General features: G+C 42.7%; 1 protein-coding gene across 1 annotated transcript in view; it reads left to right on the top strand.

Annotated features, from left to right (window-relative positions):
- Positions 1-13,930, top strand: part of UBR3 (ubiquitin protein ligase E3 component n-recognin 3) — a 93,942-nt gene that overhangs the window by 56,896 nt on the left and 23,116 nt on the right. Inside the window, 5 exon segments of the mRNA XM_081850273.1 lie at positions 429-578; positions 1,352-1,485; positions 4,036-4,146; positions 6,153-6,353; positions 7,239-7,375. Coding sequence (XP_081706399.1) covers positions 429-578; positions 1,352-1,485; positions 4,036-4,146; positions 6,153-6,353; positions 7,239-7,375 — 733 coding nt within the window.

Genomic DNA, 13,930 nt, shown 5'->3' with positions numbered 1-13,930 from the left:
TGCCTCCACATTAATTACTAAATCAGTGATGGTGGTGGTTGTTTTATTTAATTTCTTTTTGTGTACATAAGTTGGCTGCAGCTATATAGATTGCAAAACTGGCTGATGCAGCAGCTTCTCAGTCACTTCCTGCAGTGGAGGTGTGGACAAGCTTGTCCTACCACCCAAATATTGCAAGGAACATGCTTTACTCTCTCTCTCTCTCTCTCTCTCTCTGTGTGTGTGTGTATAATATAAACATGATTTATAGTAGCATAGAGATAAAGCTCAGTGTGGACAAAATTAAATATATGTGCCATCCTTAGGTGGAAAATAGGAACACGCTGCATTTTATAATTGGTATAATGATCCAACTGACAGGCCTACCTTGCATTTTACCCACTTATGAGAGTTCTTCACTAATACAGTTTCCTTCCTCTGATCTTTAGAGTCACCAGATGCAGAAATTGCTATGGAGATAGCAACAGCAGAACAGCATGTCCCTGAAGCTGTGTATGATTGTGTTATTTGTGGACAGAGCGGCCCTTCCACTGAGGAGCGACCGGCTGGATTAGTTGTGCTCTTACAGGCCTCTTCAGGTAGGGCTGATGAAACAGCTTCCTGAGTTGGAAGAAGATAGGTAGATATCTGAGAATATTTTAACGGCAGCTAGTGTTTGCTGCACTTCAAAGGAGCTGCAAGAAAAGTGTACATACGGCCATCTCACATGGTTATACAGTGGTATCTCTGGATGCGAACGGGATCCATTCCGGAGCCCCGTTTGCATCCAGAAGTGAACGCAATCTGCATGTGCGCGGGTCATGATTCGCCGCTTCCGCACATGCATGTGCGCATGCGCGAGCGTTACTTCTGGGCCGCTGCAGCGCGCAAACCGAAAATACTTATCCCGAAGCTACTTCAACCTGAGGTATGACTGTATTCTTGAGCTTTTTGTTGTATAAAACCAAAGCGAGGAACCTTTTTCGCCCTGAGGGTTGTGTGTCCCATCATGGCAACCTCCACATGCCCCTTACGGACAGGGTCAGAGACACAAGTGGGTGGGGCAACAGACATGATTCTTACCTTTGCACTGGACGCCGCCTTCTAGACCATGCAGAAGCCAGAGGTTTCTATCCATGCTCACACCCTCTCCACCTGCTATCCAAGAAAGCAAGGTGCATTATCACACTTCGCAAACACATTTCTGCCGGCAAAAATCTCTGGTTAGGAAGCCATGGACCTAGCCAGGCAAGAGTGCGTGCCCTGCTCGGAGAATATGGTGTGCGGATGTGACCTGTGGCTAAAAAGTAGAACTACCTCAGTTGCGCTTCGTTTCCCACTCTGCTGATGATGACATTATTTCTCCTTGCAGTTTTGGGGCAATGCCGCAATACTACTGAGCCCAAGAAGCTGCCAACCTCTGAAAAGGAGCAGATTTATCCTTGGGATACGTGTGCGGCAGTGTATGAAGCCCGCCTCGCCACTTTACAGCACTTCTTTAAAGATGTAAGTTTTCTGCAGGAGCATGTTGCGATGGTGTTCTGTTTCTTGCGCTTCGTTTAGATATTTAGCTACGTTAACTGCTATAATTTTTCTAATAGCAACTACGAATTACTTCAAATTATCTCTGTGAGTGTTCCACAGGGATGCGAGAACCTGTTTCTCTGATTGTGCACACTGTTCAATTTAGGACATGTATGTTAAAATGCTTGCTCAGCAGTGAAAATAGTTGTTTATCAGTTTCACAATTAGGACTGTGGCAAACCAGCAGTTTTAAGGGCATTTTGTCTCCCAGAAGAGGAGCGCAATTTGAAAGAGAGAGAGCACTTCTTTATGCCAGTGATTTCATCTCCATTCTTCCTCTTCTTCTTCTCCTTCCAAAAAACAAAACCCCGTTTAAAAACCATTGACTCTGGTACTGGGATCAGCAGTGATGGAACAGAGCCCTGACCTTCATCACATTTCCTCCTAAGAATGTCTCTTGAACTATACAAGCATGTTTGCACAAAAAAAGGAGAGAGGAGTCCACTGTTGTCCTGGCAAACTGTTTCAGGGCCCAGTAGTTGTAGTTCAGAAAAAAAATACTGAAATTGTTCCACATCATTTGTCACCTACAAATGGAATGATGAATTTGGCTGGGTCCTGATTACAACTCCTTGTTTGTGAAACGAGTATACAACTGAAGGAATTTTTAAAAAATGTTTGGAGTGATGCACTAAGAAATCAGGTGTCATTTTCTGCTTCACTTTGTTGCCATATCTACTACTTCTCATTTACATTGTTTCCTGAAAGGAGCAAAGCTACATACAAGAACATTTCCTTCTGTAGAGGGGAAACACAATAATTTCATATCCTTATACCCTTTCCTTAGAGCCAATTGGAGGCACGAAACATGGCTTTTCAACAACTCTAGCATGTAGACCTTGTTACTACATCTAGTTAAAAATATTCCCAGAAAACCAGAATTTACTTAAATTGCAATCTAAAATATAAAAGCATCGCTTCCTTTCTAGCCAACCAATGAATGAATAGTTTGGGGTGCATACATAACCCACTGCACACAAAGAACATTTTCATACATTTCAAACGTTTTAATCATTTTTCCTGTTTAGTTAAAGGGGGCCACATGCATTTGATTGTGTGAAAAGATCTGAAGTGCCTTGGTACCTATTAGCAGAGCACTTTATTAGCAATTCTAAATCTTTCTGAAATACAGCATCTTGTGCACTGGGAATCCTCCCACATAGGAAACTGGTTTACTCTTTGATTTTAAAAAAAGTATAGTCCAACTCAGATATTACTTGGATCAAATGTTTTTGCTTTCTTTCAGCTTTCCAGATCATTATTGTGCTAAAATGGTCACAGTAGGAAAGAATTAATCCTTAAATTTCTCTTGGCGCAGAAACAGAAACCTCTGTTAAAGCCCTTGAATAGTTTGTTCACCTCACCTAAGGAATAGGGGAACAAATCCTGTTTTTCTAAAGTTACTTTTTTCCAATTTTTTAAACACACACACATGGCTTTTATTCAGCTGGACCTCAATGGAGCCCAGTTGCAGCACCTCTCAGGTGTGCGTCATTGCCATTCTAAGAGAACAAGGGAGAAGTTCACATCACCTCTTTTTCTAGAATAATAGTACTGTGTAAAATAATAATAATAATAATAATAATAATAATAATAATAATAATAATAGGAAAAACCAGCAGCAGTTCACATCTATTATACATTAACAATCAGTTCATTCATTTTAAAATAAACATAAATTCATATAAACTCTCATATGTCCAAATAGGTATCCTCATGAAATTGATATCTGTAATAAATATGTTCAGATGTAGCCAGGCAATATGGTCCACAGACCATCGAATCCTTCCAGGCTTATTTGCGATTTAGGTGAGAGGTATAAAATTTTAACCCACGTTATAAATTCTTTAGAAAATCTAAATTTGTCCAAAGTAGCAAACATAAAGTGCCTTGGTGGTATCCTAGCATGCGCTGAGAATCACTTTTCAGGTGAGTGCTAACGGAACCTTTTCAGCATCTAAGGAAATAGGTGCAGCTGGATCAGTTCTAAGACCGTTTAAAGCAGCTGGTTGGGTCACCAATCTTGGGTGATGAGCTCCCTGTCTATGCTGAATAAAACTTGCTTGATTCACATGCAGTACGGTTAATACCACTGCCCTAACTCTTATTAGCCAGAATCTCTGTTCATACCCTAACATCTATTCCAGTTAAAGAAATTGGCCTATAACTTGCAAAATTTGTCATGGTCTTTACCAGGCTTAGATGTAACAGAAATATATGCATCATACATTGGAAGTTGAACAGGAACCTTATTCAAAGACTTTTTGATAAACACATAGATGATTAGGCATTTAAAAAAAAACCCTGACTTTCTTCGCCCTGGCTCTTTGTTGGTCTTCACTTTATGAATAACATTCTATGTTTAAATTAGACAACTAATTACATGTAATTTATTTTGATTAATTTACATTTTAATTGGTGGTGGAGATATATATGAATGTTTTTTTACCCCCTTTTTTACCTTTTAAAAAGAGTTCCTGTCTGCAATCGGTATCAATTGGCTGGGAAGGAGGTGTGTATGTACAAACCTGTGGCCACACGTTACACATAGATTGCCATAAATCCTACATGGAATCATTGCGGGTAAGTTAAAATGGACATTTCTGGATATTGAGCTTTTTTACTCATTAAGTACTATAGGCTTTGCTGTTGACATCGATAGAATCCCAGTGATGCCTTTATGTACCATCTGGGTTTTTTAAACAAGCTGCAAAATCCATCTTTTGAAATATAATGCCCCCCCTTAAATATTATGCCCCCCACTTAAATATTCTCATATATAATGCATTATGGTATTGGCCACGAAAAAGAAGTTTTTAGTTCTGTGCTATTTCATTGAAGTTGGATGGGCTTCACAGTACACAGCCCCTGTTGTATTTGGTAACATTTGAATTTGCTGATCTGCTATGTTAGAAACATCTATCTGACTATGGTCTGTAGTGATAGGCTGTGCAGGTGATGCAGCAATGGAGCTTAAATTATTGTTCCCCAGGCTTCATCTAACAGATTCAAATAAGATAACTTCCATACTTGAATCAAAGCGGCTTGCAGCAACCACTCTTATGGCAGTGGGGAATGGGGTATGGGATCTAACAGTTTAAAAAAGTGATCACAATTCACAACCTGGACAAGGTATGTTCAGTGGTCTTAAAAATTAAGAGAGGGGTCCCTGCCAAACAACTGCTTTGTGCTTATCACGATGAAAGCCTCATTCACCTGAGCTCTCATTGGTTCTGTGAAAGGAAGTGTAGTCACAGATAGACAATCTGTGAAAGTAACATTTTTTTCTAGCCACCAGTGTTGCCCTCCATTGCTTGTGACAGAGTCCCCCCCCCCTTAAAAAGGTAAAGGGACCCCTGGCCGTTAGGTCCAGTCACAGATGACTCTCGGGTTGCGGCACTCATCTCACTTTACTGGCCGAGGGAGCCAGCGTACAGCTTCCAGGTCGTGTGTCCAGCATGACTAAGCCGCCTCTGGTGAACCAGAGCAGCACACGGAAATGCCATTTACCTTCCCGCCGGAGTGGTACCTAATTATCTACTTGCACTTTGATGTGCTTTCGAACTGCTAGGTTGGCAGGAGCTGGGACAGAGCAACGGGAGCTCATCCCGTTGCGGGGATTCGAACCGCCGACCTTCTGATCGGCAAGCCCTAGGCTAAAAAAGCATCACATGTCTCCCTTTGCCTTCTAACAGAGAGAGAATTAGGCTTAGGAAAAAGCTTATGGGAGGAAGTCAATGTGACACTATGGAGACTGGTAAAGGTAAAGGGACCCCTGACCATTAGGTCCAGTCGTGACCGACTCTGGGGTTGCGGCGCTCATCTCGCTTTATTGGCCGAGGGAGCCGGCGTACAGCTTCTGGGTCATGTGGCCAGCATGACTAAGCTGCTTCTGGAGAACCAGAGCAGCGCACGGAAATGCCATTTACCTTCCCGCCGGAGCGGTACCTATTTATCTACTTGCACTTTGAGGTGCTTTCGAACTGCTAGGTTGGCAGGAGCAGGGACCAAGCAACGGGAGCTCACCCTGTCATGGGGATTCGAACCGCTGACCTTCTGATCGGCAAGTCCTAGGCTCTGTGGTTTAACCCACAGCGCCACCCATCAGTGCAAACATTAGCTGAACCCGGTCCATAGTCTTTCAAGTGTTTTGTTGAGGTTGTTACAGATACCAAGGATAAGAAAATGATGATTCAGTTCTCTTTTCCTAGAGAATCACTGTTGCCATGTCTACAGAGAATTGAATATTTGCTACTATAATTTACAAGTAGAGAGTACATATCATTAAGGACTCCCCCCCCCGGCCCACCCCCAAAATGCTCTTCCCTTAATATCCCTCTCCTGCTTGTTGATTTTCTGCTGCAAATGGACCTTGCACTGGCATTCTGTGTTTGCATTACAGTGATGAAAAGGTTGTCTGAATAATTAGAAGTCTTAACATTAAGCATTTATTCATTAAATTGCTTGGTTACAAAAATAACTACATTTTAACTTGTAGCTGAGCAATTGTTCTTTTATTTCTGGCCTTGCTGTCACTAGAACTTAGCAGTGTCGCTTCACGAATTCATTTGTATTTTTATTTCCTTTAGAACGACCAGGTTCTCCAGGGCTTTTCAGTGGACAAAGGAGAATTTACTTGTCCTCTGTGCAGGCAGTTTGCTAACAGCGTTCTTCCATGTTATCCTGGCAACAATGTGGAGAGGAGCCTTTGGCAATGTCACAGTAACAAGACGATGCAAGATCTCATAAAGGAAGTGGAAGATCTTCAAGAACAGCTGGGAACTTTCCCAGTAAGCATCAGTGTAAGGCAGAAAGATCCTCGTTAATTTGTCTCCATCTTTCAACATTGCTTTTCATTCTCTCTTTCTTTCTCCTTCCCCAAACTCATTTGCATTTTATAGAATTTTAAAGCTAAATATCCTCTCCCATCTCTCTGTTAAGCACTTAAGAGCTTAAATAACGTTAACATTTTAACAGTTAAGCTCTGTTACATCACCTTTAAAATAGGAAATGATTATGTGAGCATTTTGCTCCCGCATTTCAGTCTATGTATTTATTGGTCGTTAAAAGTCATTCTTTCCAGCTTCTCATCTTACACAGAACTGAATTGTATTACATGGAACTCATAATTTCTTTATGATAAAAAGCATCAATCACTTGTTAAGTAGAAGCCATTTGAAGTGTGTCAATCAAGAGTACAGATTATTCCTTTTCCTAGGACTTTTATGCATTTTGAAGTTTCACAGTGACATTCAAAAAGGTGCAGTTAAAATTATAAGTTTTACTCTGCTCCAGTCTTAGTTATAGATACGTTAAAACACTACTTTTTCTTGAGACGTATTAGTGTTTTAAAATCCTGTGTTCATATTGACTTATTCCAATGTATGCCTAGTTGAATATGTTTATTATAAAATGCATATGGTGCCTTTGAGGGCAAACTCCTTCAAGGCGGTTTACAATAAAACATAGAAATAATTGTAGGATTTTAAGAGTGCTTCGTCCACTTCCATAACTGTTTAGATTTAGCTTCATTCTGTAGAATTCGGTATTTCCGCTGTTGATATATGACTGTTACGTAATTTGTAAAAGTAATTCTTAACTTTCCAAGGGTGTCTTAATGCTGTAATCACCTCTTACTGTAGCTATGTGAAGTCAGCCCTCTTTCTTTTTTACAGTCAGAAACCAATTTAAGTAAAGAAATGGAGTCTGTGATGAAGGATATCAAAAGTACTACCCAGAAGAAATATACCGACTATAGCAAGTCTCCTGGGTCACCGGACAATGATTTTCTTTTCATGTATTCTGTAGCCAGGTGGGTAAGACATCTGTTTTACAGTCCCTTCCTGTTTGTCAATTACCGTATTTTTCGCTCTATAGGACGCACTTTTCACCCTTCAAAAATGAAGGGGAAATGTGTGTGTGTCCTATGGAGCGAAGACCCTGTAGCCCCGCGACCCTCTCCTGGCTGGAGAGGTGACGCGCAGCTATGGAAGGAGCCTCTATAGCCGCGCGTCACCTCTCCAGCTGGGAGAGCGCACGCGGGGCTAAAGAAGCCATAGCCCCGTGACCCTCTCCCAGCTGGAGAGGTGACGCGCGACTTTGGCAGCAGCCTTTCGCTGCACCTTTCCGCTGCTCCCTGACCTGCTCTTTGGGGCTGGTGGTGGGCTTCCCCCGCCAGACCCAAAGAGCAGGTTGAAAAGAACCTGAAGCCCGGAGAGTGAGAGGGGTCAGTGCACACCGACCCCTCACGCTCTCCAGGCTTCCAAGGTAGCCGCCTGAACGGCACCTTGTTTTAGAGCGGGAAAACAAGAGGGGGGAAATTCTCCCCCTCTCTGCGCAGCGCCTCCTGCTGCTTCGCTGAAGGGGCGCTGGGCAGAGAGGGGGAGAATTTTTTTTCTTGTTCTCCCCCCTCTAAAACAAGGTGCGTCCTATTGTCCGGTGCGTCCTATGGTGCGAAAAATACGGTACATGTTACCTCTTTGGTTAAATAAACTGCATGCTTACTATTTTTCCTGTATCGTGGCAAAGCTCCCTTGACTAACTGAGTTTTGAAGAGGACTCTGGCAGTGTCATGCATAGAGTCAGAGGTTCTTCATCACGAATGTTACACCCATTCCCCTTGAGATAAATGTTGGCACTTGTACTTGAGCAAATTTTTCCATTCTCTTCAATGCTCAAATACAGTACACATACATTCCACTTTTCCTTGGAGTGAAAGTGGGGTGCCGTCCTGTGTTTTGGGGGCTCAGGGTTTGATTGCAGCTTCTATGTTGCAAAAAGGTGCTGGACGTCTGTGCATGGAGTGCAGTCCATGTACATTGAAGCAAGTGGTTTTTACAGCTCTCAATCCTGCTTTATTACCTACAGCCACAAGTGTTGCTTGCAGATTCTATTTCATTCGTCTCTTTTCCTTCTAATTCTTATCTTTTCTGCATTAACATTAAAAACTTTGACTATGGGGTCATGCATGAACATGTGCACACATAAACATGATAATGTAATTTGGATAGTTGGATGTTTGGATTTTTAATGTAAGGCAGCAGAGAGTGCTTAACTACTTTAGACCTGTAACTTTCAATATATTGCTTAAGGTAATACAAGCGCTTCTTACAAGATATTTTGTACTTAGCTCTAGGGCAGGAGTCGGGAACCTTTTTTGGTTCCTTGGGCAAGATCCTTATCAGGAATGACCATGCAGGACAAATTTGAAACTTAAAAGGAGCAGGGAAAGGGCTGGAATCTCTGTTTATCAGCCTATGCAGAAATAAACCCTGTCGTCCTGCCCTTCAGCTGTGACATCATTTGTGGGCATAGTTTGGGCATACTTTGGGGAAAACAGCCAAGTAGACCACATTGACTCCCCTGGCTGGCCTGTATTTATCTTCAAGTTCCCCATCCTTGTTGTAGGAACAGAGAGCAGTTCTGGAAATAAGGGTAGTGGAAGAAATCCCTGAGCCCAAGCCCAAATGGGTATATTTGTATTTCTCTATGTAACATATGGGATATGGGTGGCACTGTGGGTTAAACCACAGAGCCTAGGACTTGCTGATCAGAAGGTCAGTGGTTCAAATCCCCGCGACGGGGTGAGCTCCCATTGCTCGGTCCCTGCTCCTGCCAACCTAGCAATTCGAAAGCATGTCAAAGTGCAAGTAGATAAATAGGTACCGCTCCGGCGGGAAGGTAAACGGCATTTCCGTGCATTGCTCTGGTTCTCCAGAAGTGGCTTAGTCATGCTGGCCACATGACCCAGAAGCTGAACGCTGGCTCCCTCGGCCAATAAAGTGAGATGAGCGCCGCAACCCCAGAGTTGGTCACGACTGCACCTAATGGTCAGGGGTCCCTTTACCTTTATGTAACATATAGACCAGAGAGAATAAAAGACTGCAGTTTTTGTAGAGTTAAGATGAGAGCTGTTTTGTCAGCTGTTCCTCACTCATCAGCAGGAATACTTGAAACTTAAATTGCTGACTCCAGAAAATATATATTTCTAATACTTCCAAATTAACACACTGAGAAAAACTTTTTAAAAAAGAATTCCCATTGATAAGACATTTGAGCACATTCAGAAGCCTTCATTGCAGAAAGCTGAAAGCTTGAGATCAGCCTTCTTGACTGTGGTTTTCCTTATTCCCTTCCCCCATCTTCAAAGTGTTTAAAATGTGGGAAGGAGAGTAGCTGACAGATAAGAGTGCTGATTATGGTGGAAAGCAAGCAACTAGTTCACCCTGTAAGCCAACCTACTGATTACCACTAGTATTCCAATTCCTTGCTTTGTTACAGAGATACAGTGGTGCCTCGCAAGACGAAATTAATCCGTTCCGCGAGTCTCATCGTCTAGCGGTTTTCTCGTCTTGCGGAGCAAGCCCATTGATGGCTTAGCGGATTAGCGCTATTAGCGGCTTTTAGCGGCTTATCGGATAAGCAGATAAGCGGCTTATCAGCTTAGAAGAAGGGGGGGGGGAGGAAAAAAACCCCGCAGGAACTCTCAAGACATTTTCGTCTTGCGAAGCAAGCCCATAGGAAATTCGTTTTGTGAAGCACCTCCAAAACGGAAAACCCTTTCGTCTAGCGGGTTTTCCGTCTTGCGGGGCACCACTGTACTACCGCTTCCAGATTTCTTCTGGTGCCCCCACCATCCAGGCTATTGCCTACCTCTTCCTCCCCCCATAATAAGCTCTTTCTAGTTTGTCTGTTTTGAATTAAGTTGCTATTGTACACATGTACTCATTCACCTTTGATAATTTAATCATTCGTCTACAAGCTTCTCTTGACCTAGTGTTCCCCCTACCCTACCAGTACACATCACCAGCTGCTTTACAAGTCAGTGGAGGTGCCCCAAGGCATCTTCCACCCTCTATCTCATTTTTTTTTAGCATAATACATCAAAATTATTGGTGCATATGGGTCTTTCAACGGAAGTTTGTGCAGCATTTTCTTGAACCTTCAGAAATCCAGTGAAGCTATAAAGAACAGTGATTCCTCCCCACTGCCCCCAAGATTGATGAATGGTTTTATACCCTGACCTTTATAAAAAATATTAGGAACGGAATGTGGTTGGAAAATGCATACTGCAGTCCTCAAACCTCTTGCCTCTTACTCATAAGTGGGCATTTTTCTTAAGCAAAGAATTTCAGGACTCTGTCTTTTATCAGTGGACTTTAGAGGTCATTAAAGGTCATACGGTAAAACCCTTTGCAGAGAAGAAAAAATCACTGTACAGAACCAGTCGTAATCAATGTTCATGGAGAATAAGATCTAGCTAAAGTAGCTTTGAAAAGAGCATTTTTAATTTGCTTCCTAAGTTGGTAACTTAAAAGTAAAAAAAAAAAAAAAGAAGAAGGTAAAGGACCCCTGACAGTTAAATCCAGTCGCGAACAACTCTGGGGTTGCAGCGCTCATCTCGCTTTACTGGCCGAGGGAGCCGACGTTTCTCCACAGGCAGGTTTTCCAGGTCATGTGGCCAGCATGACTAAGCTGCTTCTGGTGAAACCAGAGCAGCGCACAGAAACGCCATTTACCGTTCCGCCGGAGCGGTACCTACTTATCTACTTGCACTTGACATGCTTTCGAACTGCCATGTTGGCAGGAGCAGGGATTGAGCAACAGGAGCTCACCCTCTTGCAGGGATTTGAACTGCCAACCTTCCTATCATCAAGCCCTAGGCTCAGTGGTTTAGACCACAGCACCACCCGCATCCCTAACTTTAAAGTGCATTGATTTTTTTAAAAAACTACATTTTTCTCATATATCACATGTAGGTTTTGATTCTCCCGTCATTATAGGGCCAGCTTCAGGCTTTTGTTGGGACAAGAGAGCTAACTTTGGGCCTGAGCCCTTTTACTCCTATAGCAGGAGGCTGGTGGCCCGAAGTTCATGAATGAGCCAGTATCTGAAACTATGGTTTGAAACTGACTGGTTCTTACTAAACAGAGTTTAAACAAACCAAGTTCTCTGTATTTGACTTAACCACTGCTGAGACCCTAGAATTAGGGAAATCTGTTTAAAAGTGGAAGCAGTTGCTTCTGTTTGCTGCCTAGTAGCAGCAAACGGGGAAAAAGAAAGGAGCATACAATTCTGAGACTCACTGTGGCTTGTTCACAAAACCACAAATTTTTAGTAATAAATATTAGAAAACATGTGAACTAAACAGTTAAGCTTACAGTTATTGTTATATGCTGTTGTGAGTTTTCTGTCTACTCTGGTCATTCAGATACATATCAAAGAACATCTTCCTCCAACTCTCAAACACCTTTTTTGGGAAAATTTTCTGTGATTCATAATAGAGATAATCAACATCATTTCGTTTAAAAAAAGCCTGCTAAGAGTGGGTAGCTTTAAAAGAATTAGTCTTCACATAACATTGATTATGACCCTTTGAATTTGGCCATGTGTTTCTCATTAAAAACATATTTTAAGTTTATTTATATAATTGTCATTCCATAAGTTTTTCAGCAGCAATTTAAGAAATGTAACATTAAGAAAGAGGAGGCTTGATTCCCTCTTGTCCCCAAGTGTTTCTCAAGGAGGGCACAGGCAGACATGAATGCCGGACAGGAATCCAGTTATGTACCGTATTTTTTGCCCCATAGGACACACTATTTCCCCTCCAAGAATGAAGGGGAAATGTGTGTGCATCCTATGGGGCGAATGCAGGCTTTCGCTGAAGCCTGGAGAGTGAGAGGCATCGGTGCGCACCGACCCCTCTCGCTCTCCAGGCTTCAGGAAGCTATCTGCAAGCCTTGTGAGCCCGGCGGGAGTTCCTGCGGGCTCACAAGGCTTGCGGGCAGCAGCCTGCAGCCCCGGCGAGTGTCTGCAAGCCTTGTGAGCCCGCGGTCCCCCCAAAAAACGAGGTGCGTCCTATGAGCCGGTGCGCCTTATAGGACGAAAAATACGGTAATTGCTGGCAGAGAGTACAATAAAAGCTGGTTACTAAGAGAACCCTTTTGTGCTGTGTTGTCTGCATGTGAATGGATCACTGCAGGGGAAACAATGTGTTTGAGGGAAAATGTTTGCCCTGCACTCATGTGGGATCACTTTTAGGCAGGGGTAGGCAACCTAAGGCCTGGGGGCCGGATGCGGCCCAATTACCTTCTCAATCCGGCCCGCAGACGGTCTGGGAATCAGCTAGTTTTTACATGAGTAGAATGTGTCCTTTTATTGAAAATGCATCTCTGGGTTATTTGTGGGGCAAAGGAATTTGTTCATTCACACACACCCCCAATATAGTCCGGCCCACCACATGGTCTGAGGGACGGTGGACCGGCCCACGGCTGAAAAAGGTTGCTTACTCCTGCTTTTAGGCATTTGAGGGTTCAGATGAAAGTCATACTTAAATCAGAGAGAGAGAGAGAGAGAAAATTCAGACAGGCTTTTGTGAGGTCTGAATATTCTGTCAGGGGAAAACTGTCCAGTAAAGCTCTGGAGCCATATGGAGGAGAATGTTTGGAAGCACATCCAAAATGAATTTGATGGCACTAGACTAAGTGAGGGGCATCCAACTTTCAAGAGTCTGCGATGACCTCTCCCCCCCCCCCCCGTGAGAGTGACATCTCACAGCAGAGGACTTGTGTCCTTGCTGCAATGAAGACTAAACCCTTTGGAAGTGAGTGACTTTCAACTGCTGCAGAACGAGACACGCAATTTCAGTGGCCACCTCCTACATATCTGTGGAAGGCATTTTTGCCACATCAAGTGTGTCTTGTTCATTTAGAGCAATTCTTGGAGTTGCTTGGGTGTTAGTGTGTGCTTTTACACTGGACATGAATGTTTTGCTGAGAAGCAAAGGTGAGAAACCTTTGACATCTGACAAAATGGACTGCTTAAAAGATTTCCAATAACCGTTAAGCAAATATTTTTCGTACAGTAAGTGCAGGCGATTTTACTCGAGGCAGTAAATTAGAAAAATTAAAAAGGTGTGCAAATAAATACTTGTCTCATTAATATTCCACAGTGAATTAACCTGTGATCTCTGTTTTCCTGTTCCGTCCACTAATACGAAATTCGTGTCCCAGCTTCTTTGCTGGTAGCTTTTTAGAAGTTCAGCAAGCGCTGCAAATCGCCCGAAGAGTGGAAAATTCCCTTGTCACGTGGATGGCCTTATCAGCAGCAACCAGATGGAGCTCAGAGCCCAAACATTATCAATGTTAAATTGCTTTTTCCTGGAGTAGGGAGGATTAAAGCGTTCCTTCAAAAATTGGTGACATAAGCCACTGCAAACTTAGGGATATTAATATTTTGAAACGTTACTATAGTAATGTGCTAATATATTTTAACAAACATTCTGTAAAGAAAGTCATCTTCTGACTGATGCAGCTGGAATCTTTGCAAAATATTTTGCTTTGAATGAAATACTTCCAGCTTCCCTGCA

The sequence above is a fragment of the Podarcis erhardii genome (genome assembly GCF_964252035.2).
Source record: "Podarcis erhardii genome assembly, chromosome: 1".
NCBI classification, from domain to species: domain Eukaryota; kingdom Metazoa; phylum Chordata; class Lepidosauria; order Squamata; family Lacertidae; genus Podarcis; species Podarcis erhardii.
The sequence above is the reverse complement of the archived record's forward strand: the minus strand, read 5'-3'. Positions and strand labels throughout refer to the sequence as shown.